Here is a 20,183-nt window from a genome sequence, read left to right as displayed (position 1 = left end):
ACAAACATTAAATCACTATTCAGACAAATTAAAATCTTCATATTTTTCCTAAATGAAATATTGGCAATCATCAATCAACATCTTACTCCAAGGTAACCTTCCATTAGTATAACTGTAAGAACTCATATTTCTATAGGGCTCTAAGGTTTACAAAGCTCTTTTCATAAATTATTCTGTATTCATCCTAACAACAACCCAATAAGGTTGTCCATGTACACCTGAATAAGTGGTAAAATGAAAAAAATTAAACCCAGGTTTTAGAATCAAAGTCTCAAGAGTTGGCAGGGACCTAACCATCCATCCACACTAGTCCATAAAATTTCAACATTTATATTCTTATCATACAAGACACTGATTAAAAACCCTCCCGTGGACAGCAAGTCCACTGCATAAAACTCCAATACATCAAAAAAAAAAAAAAAAAAAAAAAAAAAAAAAATGGACAACTGGATTTTCACTGTATATGAATACTTTGGTGCTTAATTGATTGATTTTGATTCTTCTAAATATCCCTGAATCTGTCCAAGGAATACTGTGCTTTGGGTGAAAAGTACCCAGCAGAGAAACTGTACTCTTTTATGAGGAACACAAAGATAACACTATCTGCTTGTTGGTTATACTGTCAGAAAAACTTATTTTTGATACGCCATTTGCCATCCATATTCATTGCAGTATAGTACATGAGGCAGTGTAGTACAATGGAAAGAATATTAGGCTTGGTGTAAGAACATAAATGTTTGAATCCCAGTCATATTTATTGTGTTGGCAAAGTCACAATCTCTCTATAACACTGTTTCCTCATCTGTAAAAATGGGGTATATCAGACTTACTCCACCTCACTTGAGTTGTGAGGAAAGCATTTGGTAAAGCACTTTGTATACAATGTCTTTTCTTGACCCGAGATGACAAATTGACAACTGTTCTTCAATTTAATAATGTTACTGTCTTAGGGGGTGCAAGCAAATGGACTTGCAGAGGGACACAAAACCTGTATGTGTCAGAGGTCAGACTTAAACTCGTCTTAATAACACTCTAGAGGCTGTCAATCACACTATAGAATGGTTAAATATAAGTTATTGTCATCATGCTAACGTTTTCTATTGAGATCATCTTCCATTACAATATTCGTTATTGGATTATCATCCTTCCCTGGCCTTCTCACATCCCATTCTAATAATACCACAAACATATGACCCTGGGCAAGAAAAAGAACAAAGGACCATAGATCTAGATCTGGAAGAGACCTTAGAGGTCTAAACCCCTCATTTTTTAACAGTTTTGCCAGTCAATCTCACTCACTAAGCTTCAGTTTCTTCTCAGTAAAATGAGCTCTTATTGTTACTTCTATATTTCTTTGTCGAAATGCCCAACGTAAAGATAAAGGAAAACCTACAAACAACTTTTAGGCAATGCGATATAGTATAAAACACTAGACTGAGAATCAAAAGAATTGGGTTCTAGTCTCAGTCCTGCAACCCTGAGTAAGCCACTGCAGTTTACTCACACAGAAAAGGACAGGATTGGAATAAATGGGCTTGGATCTATATTCCTAACTATACCGAGAAAACTGAGGCAAACCTTTTATGCCTAAAATTCATTTCTAATATCTTCAACTAGTGAAATTACAGTCCAGGGGTGGGAAACCTGCAACCTCAAGGCCACATGCCTTGAGGCAACAAGTTCCCACCCCTAAAAACCCTAATAAATTATGTACAATAAACAAACAACACTTTTGCTTATAGACAGTCCTCAACAGTTAATTTTATTCATTTTTTTAGACTTTGACTTTCTAGTTGAAATTATCCCAGAACCCCTTAAATAAAAAAATAAGAATATAAAAAATAACAGAAATATGTGAAAGAGAAGTCTTGTACAAATCAATGAAAACACTAATGGTAAAAAGCTATTACGACAGTGAAAATTCATTCTAGACAAGGTCTCTGAATAAGTAGACAAAAAAGCACCCTTCCTCCTCCAGAGGGGTCATTTATTTTAAAAGAATATGAGCTGCAGTTACTTTTAATATTCCAGGGTATCCTACAGTTGGTTTTTTTAATAGTATCCTACAGTCTCGGTCCCAGGGCCTTCTTAGCTACTTGCAATAACTGGCTTCACTCTTCAGCCCCTCAGTGTCAAGGGGAGAGAAGGAGCGTGCACCATCCTGGATCTTAGGCACCCAGATCCCAAACACACATTTCCTGGCCAGCCTTCTTCACAGAGACTTCCCAGTATCTAGCACAAACTTGGCCTCCATCTTTGACCCGGGGCATTTGTAGAATCATGAGAGGATCCATCAATCACCCAGTCACCTGAGACAGCCTCGGTCTCAGTCTTTCCTCTATGTCCTTCCCCAGAGTCTTGTACCAGCCCTGGACCAGAACTTACGAGAGAAGGGACAGAAAAATCTCATCACCTGCCTCCCTCAATGGCACTCTTCCCAATCACTGGTATTCTGCCTAAATTCATTCTTCAAGTCAGTCTACTCTTGCTCCCAAATACCCTCCCCACCCAGGGATTCTGAAGCCCAAGCTCCCTCTTCCTCAACTGCACACTCACTCCCATTCTCCCAACCCCACTGCCCCAATGTCCCACTCCAGATCTGCCCATCTCCTTCCACTGTGCTCTCTAGAATGCCTGCTCCATAATTAACAAGCTTGCTTTCATCTTAAACCTTTTTTTTCTCCTCACTCTTTCCATCTTCTGTCACTTCTGTCACTACCTCTGGATGACAATGCATCCATGCCCACCCTTTCCAGGACTGGTTGTCCTTTCACATCACTGGCTCACTGGTCAGTCAGAATGGTTCCTGTACCTCGTTGCACCTTCCAGACTCTGCCTCTACCTCTGCACACTCTCCTCCTTTTAAGGTCCATGCTATCCAGGGTATTCTCCTTCATTCCTCAATGAGTTCAGTGCTTGGTTCATTCCTTTTTTCTACCATAGCTCCTGCCCTCAGACTAGGGGATTTCAACACACATATTGATGCTCCCTCAACTATGCTTTCCAGTTCCTCAGTCTACTCAATTCCCATGATCAGTTCAGATGCACTAAATGATCATACTTGTGACCTTGTCATCATCTATAGGTGTTACACTTCCACGTTCATAGCCACGAAATGCCCTTATCTGATCATAAATCCGTTATCATCTATCTTTCTTTGTGCCTTACGATAACTGACTTGGTTTGTCATCCAGTCCTCAGATCATACATCATCATCACTCCTAAGCTGCCTACACTGTCTTCCCTCGCTTCTCTCAAACCCCTGGTGAATCAGTTTAACTGTACATTCCATTCCCTCACATTATCACCAATCATGATTTGCAAAACCCCAATCTTAGGCTGCTCCCACCATCTACCTCCTTTGCAAAAAATCAAAGAATCATGCTGACTCGGTCTACTAAAAGTTTATGCTATATAATCTCAACTGGGCCCTCAGTGCAGGTACTCCTTTTTATGCCTTCCTAATAATAATAATCAGTTCAACACTCTACTCGCCACAGTGGCTATTTTACGCTTTTTCATCTCTTCCCAAGTCTCCCATGGCACTATCACTGTTGCTGTTGTTCAGGCCTTTCAGTTGTGTCTGTCTCTTTGTGGCAAGGATACTGGAGTGGTTTGCCATTTCCTACTCCAGCTCATTTTACAGACGAAGAACTGAGGCAAACAGGGTTAAGTGACTTGCCCAGGCTCACACTGCTAGTAACTATCTGAGGCTGGATTTGACCTCACAAAAAGGAGTCTTCCTGACTCCCCCGTGGCACTAATCACCTAAAATCTACTTACAATCTCAGCTTAGGACCTCACTTCATAAGAAAGACTCCTCCATTATCTCCTCCTTCACCCTTGTCTTGAATGAAGAGGTGGCCTTTCTCCTTGCCAAGGTAAACCTTTCTACATGCACTCTTGATCCCACCCATTCCCATCTTCTCCAGAAGATTATGCCCACTAATAAGCCTTCTCTTTTTCTACTCTTCAATCTTTCCCTATCTCCTGGGACTACTATATAACTCCTCATCCCTCAAAAAACAACTCACTGGAGCCTACACTCCCGGATAGCTGTCATCTATAGCTCTCTTCCTTTTTAGCTCAACTCCTTTTAGCTCTGTGTGTGTGTGTGTGTGAGGGGGGGGTATCTCTCCTCATTCACTTCTAAACCCTCTGAAATCTGGCTTCTTACCTTATCATTCCACTGAAATGGCAACAAAGTGAACAATGGCCTTTTTCTCAATGCCTGCCCTTTTTGACCTCTCTGCAACCAATGACACTGTTGATCACTCTCTCCTCCCAGCTCCCAGATATTCTCTCCCTCTGGGTTTTTGTGACAATGGTCTCATCTGGTTCTTCTCCCATCTGTCTGACTACTCCTTCTCTGTCTCCTTTGCTGGATCTTTATCCAAGTCATGCCCACTAACCATGGGAGTCCCTCAAGTTTCTGACCTGGGCCCTTTCCTCTTTCCCCTCTATACTATCTTGACTGGTGATCTCATTAGCTTCCATGGGTTCAACTCTCATCTCCGTGACATTTATTTACTCCTCAGCCCATATATCCAGTCATAAGGCTTACTCCTGAGTTCCAATCCCTTACTACTAACTGCTTTTTGGACAACTTGAATTGGATGTCCCATAGATATCTCAAATTCGACATGTCCAGAACTAATTATCTTCCCCTTCCCCCCAAAAAACCCCTCCCCCCTACCCAACTTTCCTACTACTAACCAAAGTGCTGCGCCTCTTGCTGTCACCCAGGCTCACAAGCCTCAGTGTCATTCTCTACTCACTCTCACCCCCACATAACCAATCTGCTGTCAAATCCTGTTGTTTCCACCTTCCCAACAGCTGTCCTGTGGAAGAAGAGGAAGCTTCCTCTTCACTTCATTCAAACAGCCACCACCTTGGACCATCATTCCCTCTCACCTGGACTATTTCAACAGCTTTCTAACTGGCCTCCCTGTCTGAAGTCTCTCCCCATTCCAATTCATCATCCACTCAGGTGCCAAAATGACTTTCCTAAAGTATAGGTTGGACCATGTCATTCTCCTACTCAATAAACTTTAGCAACTCCCTCTTACCTCCAGGATCAAATGCAAAGTTCTCTTTTTGACATCTATACCTCTTCTCACCCTGGTCCTTTCCCACCTTTCTAGTATTCTTACACTTTACACTCCTTTCCAAGTACTTTTGCATCCAGCTACACTTTCCCACACACAGAACACTCCATCTCCTGACCTCGAGCATTTGCACTGACTGTCCTCTATGCCTCAAATGCTCTCCCTTCTCTCACTTCTGCCTCCTGGCTTCTCTGGCTTCCTTCAAGTCTCACTTAAAATCTCACCTTCTGAAAGAAGCCTTTCCTGCCCCTCCTCAAAGTTAGTGTTTTCCCTCAATTTATCCTATCTATATGTTGCTTGCACATAGTTGTTTGCATGCTATGCATGCCCACTAGACTGTGAGCTCTTTGACAGCAGGGGTTGTTTTTGCCTTTCTTTGAATCACTAAGGCCTAGCATAGTACCTGGTACTTAATAAGTGAGTTTTGATTGATTTAAGTGAATAAATCAAAATATTTGTCTTATCTAATTTTCTTTTAATATCAAAATGAGGTTGAATCAAAAAACAAATAATGCTGTGAAATACAAAAATCAGATTTGAACAACAATTCTAATTAATAGTAATTCCAACAAATAGAACACCTGCTCCTTAAGGACAGAGACTGTCATTATTATCATTGTATCTCCCGAATCAAATCAGTGCTTTCTATGAAAGAAGAACTTCAAGTGTACCAAATGTGATTAAAATTTGAAAATCTGGGAAAAGACCTAATTTAACTGAAACTCTGAAATTCGTCTAGAGGGATGGAGAAAGTTGCAGATGGTTTCTATTATGCTTTAAATTCCACATCCTAGCTCAAGATTCCTGGAACAGGAGGACCCAGGTTTCAATCCTAATTTTACTACCTGTGTAGCTTTGCCTAAATCAACTCATGCCTAAATCAACTCACGTCAACAAACATTAGAACTTACTATGGATTGGGGAATTTGTTTTGTTTGAGTATACATATTTGTTTTTTCCTTTTTCAATCAGGGGAAGAAGTGGGGGAGAGAAGTAAATTTTTGTTACTTGAAAAAATGAAATTAAAAAAATTTTTAAGAACTTACAATGGGTCAGGCACTCTGTAAACACTAGGAGCACAACAAAAGGCAAAACCGGTCCCCACTCTCAAGTTTACATTCTAATGAGGGAAATAACGTGTAAAGAAATAGGTATGTGCAGAGAAGATGCAAAATAATTTTAGAAGAAAGGTTGGGGAAGGAGACCAGGAAGGGATTCCTAAGAATACAGCATCTGAGTTGTCTAGAAGGAAGCCAGGGTTTCTAAGAGACAGCATTGAAGAGGAAGAGTATTCCAGGCACAGGGAGCAGCCTGTGCTAATGTCAGTTAGAAGAAAGAGTGAAATGTCTGAGGAACAGCAAGTACGCCAGTGCAGCAGGAGGTTACAGTACTGAGAGGGGAGTAAAGTATAAGAAAACTAGAAAGCTATTAAGGGGCCAGGTTGCAAAGGGCTTTAAATGTCCCAAAAAGGCATGGGGTGCTAAATGGTACAGCAGATTTAGTGCTGGGCCTGGAGTCGGGAAGGCAGGAGTTCAAATTTGGCCTCAAATACTTACTAGCTAAATGACCCTGAGCAAGTAAGTCACTTAACCTCCATTTGAAACCTCCAGTTTCCATGACTGTAAAATTGGAATAAAAATAGCACCTATCTCCCAGGCTGGTAGTGAGAATAAAATGAGATAATTGTAAAGCACTTAGCATAATGCGTGTTCAATAGGAGGCATTATATAAATGCTAACTATTATTAGTATTATTTTTTTGTTTAAAAAAAAGACTTTTCCTTTGATCCTGGAAGTAATCTGTGCCAAGTTAAACTAAACTAAGCATTCTGCAAATATTATCTTATCTGATCTACACTACAACCCCGGGAGATAAGTGATAATCCTAAAATGGTCCCCATTTTACAGATGAGGAAAGTGAGACAAACAAGAGGTTGCTTAATTGACTCGCCCAGAGTCATCCCACCAGTAAACGTCTGAGGCTAGATTTGAACTCAGGTATTCCACAACAGTTGCCCCAACAATGTTAATTAATGGCTAACATGTAAACACTGCTCTAAGGTTTGCAGAGCACTATGTATGTACATGAGTGTGCATATGTGTACATACATACACGCACGTACATATACATGCACTTACATGTCTCAATTGATCCTCACAAGTTTACCACGATGTGGTGCTATTATTATCCTCATTTTACAGATGGGGCAACTGGGGCAATGAGAAGTTATTAAGCGACTACACATTGTCTGAGGTAGGATTAGAACTCACACACACACACACACACACCTCTTACATACACACTCTTCCATTATACACACATCCTCATACACCCACCCACTCATTGCACACACACACACACACACATCCCTTACACACCCAGTCACTCCTTACCCACCCCTCCTTTCCAGTGCTCTCCACTAGCCCTCGCCCCCCGCCCCCAGGAGGGGCCACAGAAGGGCAGGGCCGGGGCTCCGGGGCTCCAGGGGTTCTCCCCGGCGCCCCCTAGCGCCCGAAAAGGTCGAGGAGGGATTCGAACCCAGGCCTCCAGACCCGCAGGCCGGCACCGCCCCGCCCCCGCGCTCACCGTGCTGAACGTTCGTTTCAAGCCCGCCACCAGCTTGGCGTGGTTCTGGTGCGGCAGCTGGGCCAGCTGAAAGGCCTCTTTAATCTGCAGCAGCTTCTTCTCCGCCCCCATGCCGGCGCTCCTCGGCGGTCCGGCCGCTATCCGCCCCTCGTCAGGACCACAATCCCGAGGCCCGCTCGATGCGCTCCAAGAACCGCCGAGCCGCGCTCCCGCCACTCCCAACCAAACCTCCGAATTTCAAATTCTTCCCGCACTTGGACAAAATCTCGCGAGAAAGGTGCGGAAGGCGGGAGTCGGTGCCCAAGCAAACCACGGAGCATGCCCAGATACATTCGCGCATGCTCAGTCATCCCTCTGCGCCTATGGTTTCTATGGGAACCAAGCGGCTTCTACCAGGGTGAGCCAGGGGTGGAAGGTGAAAGGTGAGAGAAAGTGGGCGTCCCTACGGAGAGTAGTAAGTAGTGGTGGGTCCAGAGAGGCAGGTGGTGGTAGCCGTTGGCTAGTGCCCTAGACCCGGAGCCTTCCGAAAGGCATTTCTTCTTGGTAGGTTGTGGTTTTCCACACCAGGTTAAGTCTGTACCGTCGGCACAGGAATCAGCATAGGGCCTGGCACCCCGTAAGCGCCTAATAAATGGTTGTCAACTGACGGGCGGAAACGGATGGAGAGCTAAAGCATCCCATCACACCCTTACCTGCGGGGGCTGGGCCCAAAGCAAATGCAGATTTCATTTTAATCCCCGAAACTTTTTATTTAACCCCAAGCCACTCTGGCTCACATCCATTGGCCGACCTAGGTCCCAGCCCAAGCCCCGCTGGGTCGTAGTTTGGGCCCTGATTGGCTCAGAGTGAATATAAATGGCAATTGTGTTTGTATGGGCCAGAAATCCCAAGGGGCCTCCCCTCCCAGATCTTTTTTTTTTTTTTTAAATTAAGTAAAGAGTCCTCATTTCTTATTATTTCTTTGCTTCAGTCAAACTGAGACCTGGGAAAGACCTTAGCTTAAAAAGACCAAGGCCTCCCACTGAGTCCTGGGCCATCTCCAGTTGTCCTGATCCATATCTGGCCACTAGACCCAAATGGCTCTGGAGGAGAAAGTGAGGCTGGTGACTTTGCTCAGCCCTTCCTCACTTAAATCCAATTCACTTGCAAGTCATGGCATCACCTCCCTGATGTCATGGTCCTCTTAGAGAATGAAACAAACAACAACCACCACCACCTAATGTTTTCAGATAGACCGTCCTTGGCGTCAGGAAAATCCAGGCTCAAGCCCAACCTCTGTTAAATAATAATAATAATAATAATAATAATGATACAGTTATATAATAATAAAAACACTTATATAATGCTTTAAGGTTTGTGAAACGCATGTGGTCCTTACAACAGTTCTGTGAGGTAACTTCTAATATTCCCCTTTAATTGATGAGGAGACTGAGGTTTAAGCCCAAGATCACAATAGCTTTGAAGTATCTGAGGCAGGGTTTAAACTCAGGCTTTCCAAGGACAGTCACTAGGCCACCTAGCTGCCTCTAACATTGAGCCTGGATGCCCCTGGACAATTTTCTTAACCTCTCAATTTTTGGGGGGTGTGGAGGGAGTGAAATGCCATTCTCCACTCTCTAACCCCTCACCCTACCTGCCCCCAGGAACAACTATAAATTGTAGAATATCTGCATAGCTGGTTCAGTATTAGGAAAACTATCAGTATAGAAAAACAACAAAAATCATATGATTATCCCAACAGATGCAGAAAAAGCTTTTAACAAAATGCAACACCCATTCCTATTTAAAAAAAAAAATAAACACTAGAAAGCATAGGAAAAAAAATGGAGCTGTCCTTAAAATAATAGGTAGTATCTATCTTAAACCCAAGAGCAAGCATTATCTGTAATGGGGATAAACTAGAAGCCTTCCCAATAAGAGCAGGGGTGAAGCAAGGATATCCATCATGAGAGGGTAAATGCACCACAAAAAAATGAAGATGAAATAAAGCAATTATTAGGAGCTATTTTGCTCAATTATATGCCAATAAAACTGACAATCTAAAGGAAAGGATGAATATTTACCAAAATATAAATTGCTCAGAGTAACAGAAGAGGAAATAAAATACTTAAATAATCCTATCTTTGAAAAACAAATTGAACAATCCAAAAATGAGTTCCCTAAAAATGATCCCCAGGACCAGATGGATTTACGAGTAAACTCTACCAAACATTTAAATAACAATTCCAATACTATATAAATTATATTTTTAAAAAAAATAGGTTAAGGAGTTCTACCAAATTCCTCCTATGACATAAATAGGGTTTTGATACCTAAACCAAGCGAAAAAATAAAACTATAGACCAATTTTCCCAATGAATATTGATGCAAAAATGTTAAATAAAATATTAGCAAGAAAATTACAGCAATACATTGCAAAAATAATAAACTATGACCAAGTAGGATTTATACCAGTAATACAAGTCTGGTTCAATATCAGAATAGTTGCTAACCTGAGGAATTTTCTCAAAGGGAATTCCCCATACCAATGAAATTGCAAATCTCCTTGCTAGTTGAGGGGAAGAGTACCTTGTTTTTTAATGAAACGTAGCTTCAGGCTTAAATTTTGTTGTTGTTTTTAAATCAGTTAATAAGCTCTGGTGAACCAGAATTAAACCTTTACTTTTCTGAAACTATTAAATATTAAATAAACATTAAAATGTTCTCAGAATTGAAATATTTTGACCCAAGGCTGTGGCAAGATTTTGGTTATTCAATTTAATTCAATAATTCAACATTAAGGACTCCTTCTGCATGTGAAGCAGTAATATGACATGGCCTGTTGTAATAGAGGTTTTTGGAAGGCAGAAGACTTGGCTCTGTTGTTTGTAAATTGCTAGTAACCTCGAATCACTTGACTTGGTGATCAGCTTCCTCGTCTATAAAAAGGAAGAGAGGAAAAATTTGAACACTATATTTGTTTAACATGGTTTTCAGAGCTCAGTTTTAAATGCTATGGATAAGTTTGCTTACCTTAGTAGTATACTTTCCAGGGATGTACACATTGATAATGAGGTTGATGCATGCATTGCCAGAGCTAACTCAGTGGTTGAGAGGCTTGGAAGGAAAGTATGGGAGAGAAAAGGTATTAGACTAATTACTAAACTAAAAGTCTACAGAGCTGTTTTGCTGACCTCATTGTTGTATGCCTGTGAAACCTGGACAGTATACCAGCACCATGCCAGGAAACTGAATTGCTTCCATTAGAATTGTCTTAGGAAGATTCTGAAGATCACCTGACAGGATAAGATACCAGACACTGAGGTCCTTTCTCGAACTCAACTGCCAAGCATTCAAACTCTACTGCAGAGAGTGCAACTCCGATGGGCTGGACATGTTGTTCTAATGCAAAACATAAGCTTGCCTAAAAGACTATTTTATGGAGAATTCCCATGGGGCAAGTGTTCACATGGTGGTCAGAAGAAGTGATACAAGGACACTCTCACAGTCTCTGTCAAGACCTTTGGAATTGATTGTGTGACATGGGAGACACTGGCCCAGTACCACTCAGCATGGCATGCCCACAACAGAAAAGATGCTGTGCTCTATGAGCAAGGCAGAGTTGAAATGGCTCAAGACAAACACAGATATGTAAACTTAGAGAACCCACCCCAAAGGTTCACACAGACTATTTGTGCCCAACCTGTGGTAGAACATTCTGAGCTTGTATTGGTCTGATTAGCCACAGTCAGACACACTAAAACTTGACTCTGGCATCCAACACACACATCCATTCAAATATTTTAATTGAGCACTTATATATGGAGCTTTGTTAGACACTGTGAAGGAAGATAAACTGAATAGTGTAGCAGAAAGAACAGGAGACTAGGAGTTTGGGAACCTGGCTTCATGTCCCAGCTCCACCACGGGAACGTTGGCTGAGTCACTCAACTGTCCCGGTATTCAGTTTCCTAAAGTCTGTGAGGTGGTGGATAGAGCCCTGTAACTCTGCATACATTCTCAAGAGAGATGGCTTTGTATCCCTGATGAAGTAATTTAACATCTGAGCCTTAGTTTCCTCATCTGTAAAATGAAAGAGCTGGACTTAATGGCCTTTGCGGTCGCTTCTAGCTTGCTCTGAATCCTTTTCCTAGGTGGTATCTTTTGCCTTCCAGTTCTAATAATCCACAAGTCTACACTTGGAGCTATAAAGCTCGTTCCACCTCCAGCATTCCATGATCAGATGCATAATAGTGTTCTAACTGGACTAGGAGAGACATAGAAGTACACTGAAGTCATAGAATTGTAGAATTTCTAAGGTGGAAGGGACTTGCAGCCCGTACACTAAGGAATCTCCGTTATAATGTACCTATCAAAGTGGTGAGCTAGCCTGTGCTAGAGGACCTCGGAGGAGACCCAGCACCCTCGCTGAAGCCCGTTCCACTTTTGAACAGCTCTAACTGTCAGGAAGTCCTCCCAACATCCTGACTAGATGGACACCTTCACAATTTCCACCTGTGGAATGAAGGTTCCACTAAATGGACACCTTCACAATTTCCACCTGTGGCTGCTGGTTTTTCCCTCTGGGGTCAAAGTCTGATCCCTCCTCCACATGACAAGGTTTCAAAAATCTATAGTCAACTATCATGTCCCATCCTCCTCCCTTCATATGTCATGGACTCAAGGCCGTCCTGGCTGCCATCTGGACATCCTCCATCTTGCCAATGTTCTTTTTGAACTGTGATGTCTGGAATTGAAGACAATACTTCTGATGGGTTGTAGTGAAGGCTGAATACAGTGAAACTATCTCTTCCTTATTCCTTTTAACACAGCTCAAGAGGGAATTTTTGGCTGCTGTCATGCTGAGATACATAGATACGCACATACATATATACGTATATGTACGTGTATGTACACACATACACACACACATTGAGCTTACATTCCACTAAAACCCCAGATCATTTTGAAAACAACTGCTGTTTAGCCATGTCTCCCTCGTGTAATGTTCGATTGTAGACAGAAGGCTTGGATGTAAGTCCTGACTGCCAAAAAAATCAAAGTTTTAAGAGAGCTCGGAGACCATCTTGTCCAATCTGTATCTGAACAAGAATTCCCTCTACAAACTACAAGATCAGTGGCTAATCAACCTTCATTGAAAGACCACCTTGGGTAAAGGGGAACCTACCACCCTGTGAGTCATCCCACTCTTCTTTGGTATAGCCCTCGTTGTTAGGAAATTTTTCTTTAAATAAAACATAAATCTTCCCTTTCAGTTTTCGCCCATTGCTCTTACTTAAGCCCTCTCATTTCCAAGAGAACAAGTTGAATCCCTTTTTCACATGACAGTCCTTCAAATACTTGAAGACAGCTTCCTTAAATCTTTTTTCCGGGTTAAACATTTCTAGTTCTTTCAAATGATCCTCATGGAATGTGATCTAAAGGCCCTTATCCTGGTTGTTCTCTGCACCTTGCTGTTCAGTTTAGCAATGTTTATTTTAAAACGTACCCAGAATTACAATACTCTAGAGATGGTATGACCAGGACAGAGTGTAAGGTGTAAAAAATTATGTTTCCACAGATGTAGAGAAAGTGGTACTAACAATAGAATTCAGAAGTTGTCACAGGGGCAGAAGGAGCGATCTTGCTCAAGAATTATTTTTAACAGGACCACTCAGAGACAGATAAAACCTGCTGACATTAGCAGTGGGGTTAGAAGTAAAGAAAGTAATACAAAGGTTATAGCTTGGCTAAGGTGCTCATGCTTAATGAGCCTCTGCATATTAACTTCTTGTGGGGGTGGGGGTGAGGGTGGGGGATTAACACAATTTTAGGCACAATGTTGTATGTAGGGGGAGAGAACATATTAAGGAGTAACATGAAGTAGGCGTTCCAGGAAGTTGTACACCTCGAAGTATCTAGCTAATAGAGAAACAAGGGAGGGACCTTGTGTTTTGGGATAGGAATATAACTGCTTGCTCTTGCTTTTTGCAAGAAGGTATAACAAATGAGCTTGCCTCATCTACCTTGGGAGTCTTTGTTTTTCCTACAGAAGTTATTCCTAACAAGAGCAAAACAGCTCTCTCACTGCCTTCTTTTTGGACACTATGCCTCTCATTGCAAAGATGGAACTAGCTTTTTGGGTTGCCATATCACACTAAATAACCTTAAGTTTGCACACCTGATTCTCATTGAGCCTGCTGTTTACAAAAACATCTGGATCTTTTTTTCAGAGAACTGCTGTCTAGTCATGACTTTCCCATCCCGTACTCATGAAGTTGGGGGAGGGGGTAAGGGGTGGGTTGCTCCCAAATCTAAGACTTACATTTGTCCCTATTAGATTTCATTTTATTAGATTCAACTCAGTGCTCTAACCTGTGAAGATCTTTTGGGATCTTAATCATTTTTCCATAGGTTATTGAGAGGTTTGGTGATAGAGTGGATAGGGCACTGAATGTGGAGTTGCTAAAGGAACTATTTATGTCAAAGACACTATTGTTTCCTAACTTGACGATGTGAAGCATATGGCCACCAGAGGTCAGTCTCACTACAACTTTTGGTGACTGATTTTTAGTAGAGTTAACCTTATTTTGCTTTCTCAAAAAGTTTTTGTGGGTTTTGGTGTTTTATGAGAAAACAGACGATCTTAGTCTTAAATTTAATTAAAGTTATTATGCTTGCACTCTTGATCCTAATATTTTGGGTAGGAAAAAACAATGTCTGGTATTTAAAGCCTTTTCCCATGCCTGGAATGTGCTTTCCTTGGGTCCCACATTTTAGAGTCCCTAGTGTCCTTCAAGCTTACCTCAGATTTCACCTCCTACATGAAATATTTCTGATCCCCCTAACTATGAGTGCCTTTCCCCCCCAAATTGTCTTGTATTTACCTTGTGTGTATGTTTTGTATTTATTAAATATATACATGCTACCCCTGATAGAATGTAAACTCCAAAGACTCCTTCATTTATGGTTTTGTAGCATCCCAAGGGACCAGCACAATGCTTGACACATTGTGAACATTTACTAGATGGGCCTTGATTGATATATTGATCTCATAATAAATCATAGCAACTGGATACTCCATTTTCATACCTTGGTAGAAAAAAAATTTGGTTTCTAGACCTCAAGGAACTAGCCTATTTGGAGAAATAAAACTTAAACACAGGAAAAAAAATTAAGAACATATAAGACTGAACATGTTTACCACTTTCCTTAAATTTTGAAATATCTATTTTTCTACAGATGTAGAGGCTCAACAATATTAAATCGGGAATGAGAAAGTGAATGTGTCTAATTAAATAGTGTTAAAATGGAAGAGCCATATGCATGAGAAAATATGTCAAGAATGCTAGGGAGAAATATAAGATACAAACCACTCAGTGGAAAAATACAGTTTCTACCATATATTACTTCTAGTTCTCTGATATAGCAATGCAAAAATAAAAAAAGAAAGTACTATTTAGTAAATCATTGAAGACAAGATTAACAGCTAATCCTGCAGTAGGTAGGACTATTAAAGGTATGAAAGGACTTGAGTTAAGATAGAGCAGCTATATCTTTCTAGAAGAAACCTAATGAGCGATATATATGACTTTCACATAGAACTGTACATTAATTTCATGAACTAAACTTTAAGGTAGTTTGTATGAATGGTATCTTTGCTTATTCAACCACTGATTTTAGTGTTTTATATTTTTCAATTCAGTTTTATTTTCAGGTCCACATTTTCTCCTTTCCTCCTCCCCACACCAGCTCAATCCCATTGAGAAAGCATGAAAAAACAAAACTTGTTACAAACATATGTAGTCAAGCAAAATGAATTCCCTCATTGGTCACATCAAAAAATCTTTCTCGATTTGCACGACAAGTCTATCACCTCTCTCCCTAGAGAGAGTCCATCATCTGAATTCATCGTCTCTCCTTCTGTAGGAGGGCAGCATATTTCATCATGAGTCCTCTGGAATTGTGGTTGGTCCTAAGACTTTCAGAGTTGTTTGTCTTTATAGTATTGTTTTTTGTATGAATGGTTCTCCTGGTTCTGCTCACCTCACTTTGTATGAGGTCATAGGAGTCTTCCCAGGTTTTTCTGAAATCATCCTCTTCGTCACTTCTTATAAGACAGTAATATTCCATCACATTCATATACCATAACTTGTTCAGCCATTGACCAATTAATGGATACTCCCTCAGTTTCCACTTCTTTGCAACCACAGAAAGAGCTGCTATAAATACTTTTATACATATGGGTCCTTCTTTCTTTGATTTCTTTGGGGTATAGACATAGTAGCAGCATCTCTGGTTCACAGAGCAGGTGGTTCAATGGCTTTTTTGCACATATTTCCAAATTGCTTTCCAGAATGGCTGGACTAGTTCACAGTTCCGCCAACAGTTCATTACTCTACCTATTTTCCTATAGCCTCTCCGGCATTTGTCATTTTTCTTTTTTTGTCCATGTTGCCAATCTCATGGGTTCTGCAAATTCCTGACCCAGGTTTCAATCTGAGCAACATACCTATGGTCATACTTGAATAATATGCTTGTCCCTGGTTGAAAGTTTCAGTAGGCTGCTGCCACTGTCAGCCAGTGGGGAAGTAACTTTTAAAAATAACAGAACTTTAAGGCTTACCCTTTCTCTAGGGTTTCTGCCCTGAAGCCACTACAGGCTTCAGACAAAGCTGGAGGCTAGAACTGAGGCCCTGCCCTGCTCCTGGGGTCAGAACCACATAGCTCCCGTTTGCTTCTGAACTTGCTTCTTGCCTAGGACACAGCCTACAGCCTGGGACCACTTTGCCCCACTAGGGACAGTCCTCAGTTTGTCCCGGATCTTCGACCTGAAACTGAGTAGTGAGTGGCAGAGTTGTCAGTTCATATCTGTTCCCATACTCTGCACTACTTTGGGGGAGCCCTGAGGGCCTCTTCCTGCCCCTATGCATCTTCTTTCAGTCCACTGGGATACCTGCAGCATGCTTTGGCCCAGACTCTATTCCCAATGTCCACAGACCTCTCTGTCTACCTATGTCAACTTGGGATAGAAAAATGACTCACAGTGATTTTTAACTTGGATTTCCCGATCAGGACTCAATGCATTTCCCATACCGTTGTGGAAGACTTAGGTGGAGGGAGCAGGACTAGCCTTTTTCCTTGCTATCTTGACTCCCTAAACTTTATTACATATGATCGTAATACATATAATACTCTGACCCTCACTGGGCAGAAAGCAGGTGGATTAGATTAGAAAGAACCCTCCCTCAAGGTTGTTTGGTACCCTTGAGGGGAATAGGGGAGGCTAGACCATCTGCAAATGGCTCTAGCCTCCTCCCCACCATGATGTTCCTCTAATGATAGAAGGTGTTGCTTTTGCTCCAGTTCTTCCAATGGTAGAAGGGGTCTCTTTTACTCCAGTTCCATTTAGTCCCTAACAGCAAGATTAGCTTTGACACAGAAATGTTTACTTCAATTGAAAATCACAAATGTTAGAAAATCTGAAACAAAAATCTACTACAGGAGTGGGTAAAGGAAAGCCTTTATTACGTTTCTCGCGAGAAAAGCAGGCACACCGCACCCTAGTATGGCACGTGTACGCCCATACAGAAGCAGAGCCAGTTTTTAAATGGTTAGTAAAATCCATACTCCTCCCATTTGAGCTGGGATTGGACCAGCTCATTTGGGTTATACTCTTCCTGAACCGCCCATCCCATGTTACTCCTTGTAATGTTCATCCCTCCTGGTCATGGGTCCCATGTTCAAAAATGGCAGCTGTCTCTGCCCCCGGGGTGTGTCAGTTAATATTCAGTAAGCTTGTTAAGCAAGCACAGTGGAGAAAAGCCTTTGCTCAGTCCTTGACCTTGACCCATTGAAACTGGTTTAACCTCTAGGGCTCTGTCTTAAGGAAGTAGTGGTTTTGCAGTGTTCCGGGCACTTTCTGATTGGTTGAGGGACTATCCACAAGATCTTGGAAGTCCCCCTCAGAATTTCCATGTTCTTCTGTGGAAGCCTGACTTCTAAATCTTTCTCACAACAAACATGCAGACTTACTCTCTCACCATGTGGGAGACATAATACTGCTTTTCCCCTTTCAGCACCTCAGTCTGGGGAATAGAAGGGGATTAGGTTCAGAACCTAGCTCATTTTCCATAGAGCACAGCCCCAGTTCCAAGTCCAAAACCCTTCTCCAGCTCAAGTCCCAGGCACCATGGCTGCTCAGCATTACCATGTTGGGTTGGCTGACTAGCTGCTCCATCTCACTCGCAATCCTAGCTCCAAGATCACCATGGCTGGAACTCCCACATTCCAAGATGATCACTTTGGGTGACTGTAACAGAGGACAAACAGCACAGAACACAAACAATTCCCTGACACCCATTTCGTAGTGCTACGGTAAAAGAAAAGGGAGCAGAGGAAGAAAAGTTCTTCCCTTCTCACCAGTTCAGTTCATGGCACTCGTGTCATGGGTGAATTGGGACCTTCATCCTCTGAATGCAGCAGAAAAAAAGAAGAGAGAAAAGAGTGTATCAGTCTTGCCAGTTTCAAAGATTCAGGCAGCCAATTAAAGGAGGCTACCCCCACTCATGTGGTAGGAGACACAGAGGCCTCCAAGTTAGGTGATCTGGACATGCTTCAAAGGCCCCTTGAGGTGCCCCATGCCTAGACAAGCCAAAGTTATATAATATTATCTTTTTCTACTCTATTTTAAAAAATTGTCTTATTTATCTCTTCCTAGCAAGTTGTCAACTGCCTTACTACTAGTGGGGAACTTGCATTTCGATAGCTATTACATAAGAAGAAAGTACTTGTATACTAATTTATATGGTAGCAAATGATCTCAAAGAGGAGAAATAAATTTGTTCTTTTGAAAGTATATTTGGTATTTACAAAGTTTTAGATTATATAGATAGATCATTGATAGAAAGTAGCATCAGCAACTTTAAAGAGGAGGTATAATTTTTTTGAAAGGAAAAAAGATATTCTATCAAAACCCCATATTTAATAGGATTGTAATGAGAATCAAAAAACATGGGTTTTAGTTCATCATTTATTTTGTCTGACTTTGGGCAAATCACTTCACCTCTCTGAAACTTATTTTTCTCATCTGTAAAATGGAAATAATATTTGTGCTATTTGTCTCATAGGAGTGTCATGAGTTAGGAGTTTTATAGTGTAAAACACTGTACTAATATGAGTTGTTATTATAGATCTACTGAGAGGTTACAACTACTGAGTGGTTACAATCTACTGAGTAGATTACAACATGTTACTCACCAAGAATTGAATAATTCAACAATTTGTGTGTTGAATTGTTAAATTGGTTAACCAATTCAATTCAATTAACAAAAGCAAGAACAAACTTAAAAAGAATATATAAGCTCATAATGACTGACCCTGTCTATATTCTGTGGCATTCTTTTGACTTAAGTACTTCAAAACATTCAGGTTCAGCTTAAATATGAGCATTCCTGTAACCAGAGAAATACACACAGCAACTATTTCATACTTTGTCTGGGGATCATCATGAGTTCTTGTGACCACAAAAATTCATCACCTGGTAGATAACCACCTGAGAAGTGATGAACCTCTCAGAACTTAAGCAGGCTGCTCCTTAGTTGGGAGATACTAAGACCTTTCCCAGGTCCAGAGATTAATTCTATACTAGAATTAATATAAAATTAAGCAATTTTAAAGTATAACTATGAGTGGCGTTTTAGAAAATGTTTGAATAGCCATGCTGATTTGTTAAACAGCAGTTAATTCTCAGTATAATTGGACTTTCAAAAATAGTTTTATAAATATGTTTGTAAATTGTATTGTGCATAAGATAAATTATGTAAAATTATAAATGTGTATTCAATTTTAGGGATAGGGAATGGACCTCTGATTTCATTGGTCTAATCTAGGTAATTCCCAGGTGAATGAAGTCCCTCTGATCAACAGAGATTGACACTTTGTCTGCAATTCAGCATTTTAGTGAGTTGTCTAGGCCACTGAGAAGTTGTGATTTGCCCACTCTTACATAGTATGTTTCAGAGGCAGGACTTGAACCCATGTCTTCATGACTACCAGGCCAGCTACCCACTACACCATTCCACATCTTATACTGATTATCCCTGAGATGTAAAGTCTCTCCACAAAAGTACATTTCTAATACCTCTCACTATGTTATGCCAGTAATGCTAAGTTCTAGAAAGCTGTGTCAGTGGAATATGAGATCTTGCAAGCTTTACATGCTGAAAACACTCTGGTCATAGTCACAGGGACAGACTTTGTCGGCCACCTGAATACCAACCTAGCTTAAGTACAGAGAAATTCATCTTTGGTAGGTTGGAAGTCAAGTAAAATATCCATTGATCATGGCAACTCATGAAGCAAAAATACCAAATGACCTTCATTGGTCCCCATACCAACTAGGAACATAATTTCATGGTCATCTCACCTTGCAATGCTCACAAAAGCATAATTAGCAAAAAAGACTACCATGAAAATAATCAGTGCTTATATACCAACACCAGTCATAGA

The 20,183-nt window shown here is 41.1% G+C and overlaps 1 protein-coding gene across 1 annotated transcript in view; it reads right to left on the bottom strand.

Moving 5' to 3' along the window:
- NCAPG (non-SMC condensin I complex subunit G) overlaps positions 1-7,906 on the bottom strand; it is a 51,571-nt gene extending 43,665 nt beyond the window's left edge. The window contains exon 1 of the mRNA XM_027835986.1: positions 7,695-7,906. Within this exon, the coding sequence (XP_027691787.1) occupies positions 7,695-7,805 (111 nt within the window). The 5' untranslated portion in view covers positions 7,806-7,906. The remainder of the gene's footprint in view (positions 1-7,694) is intronic.
- Between the last annotated feature and the right edge of the window lie 12,277 nt (positions 7,907-20,183).

The sequence above is a fragment of the Vombatus ursinus genome, unplaced genomic scaffold (genome assembly GCF_900497805.2).
Source record: "Vombatus ursinus unplaced genomic scaffold, bare-nosed wombat genome assembly UNPS02014818.1, whole genome shotgun sequence".
NCBI classification, from domain to species: Eukaryota; Metazoa; Chordata; class Mammalia; order Diprotodontia; family Vombatidae; genus Vombatus; species Vombatus ursinus.
Note: the sequence above shows the minus strand (reverse complement) of the source record. Positions and strands in the feature narration are given on the sequence as shown.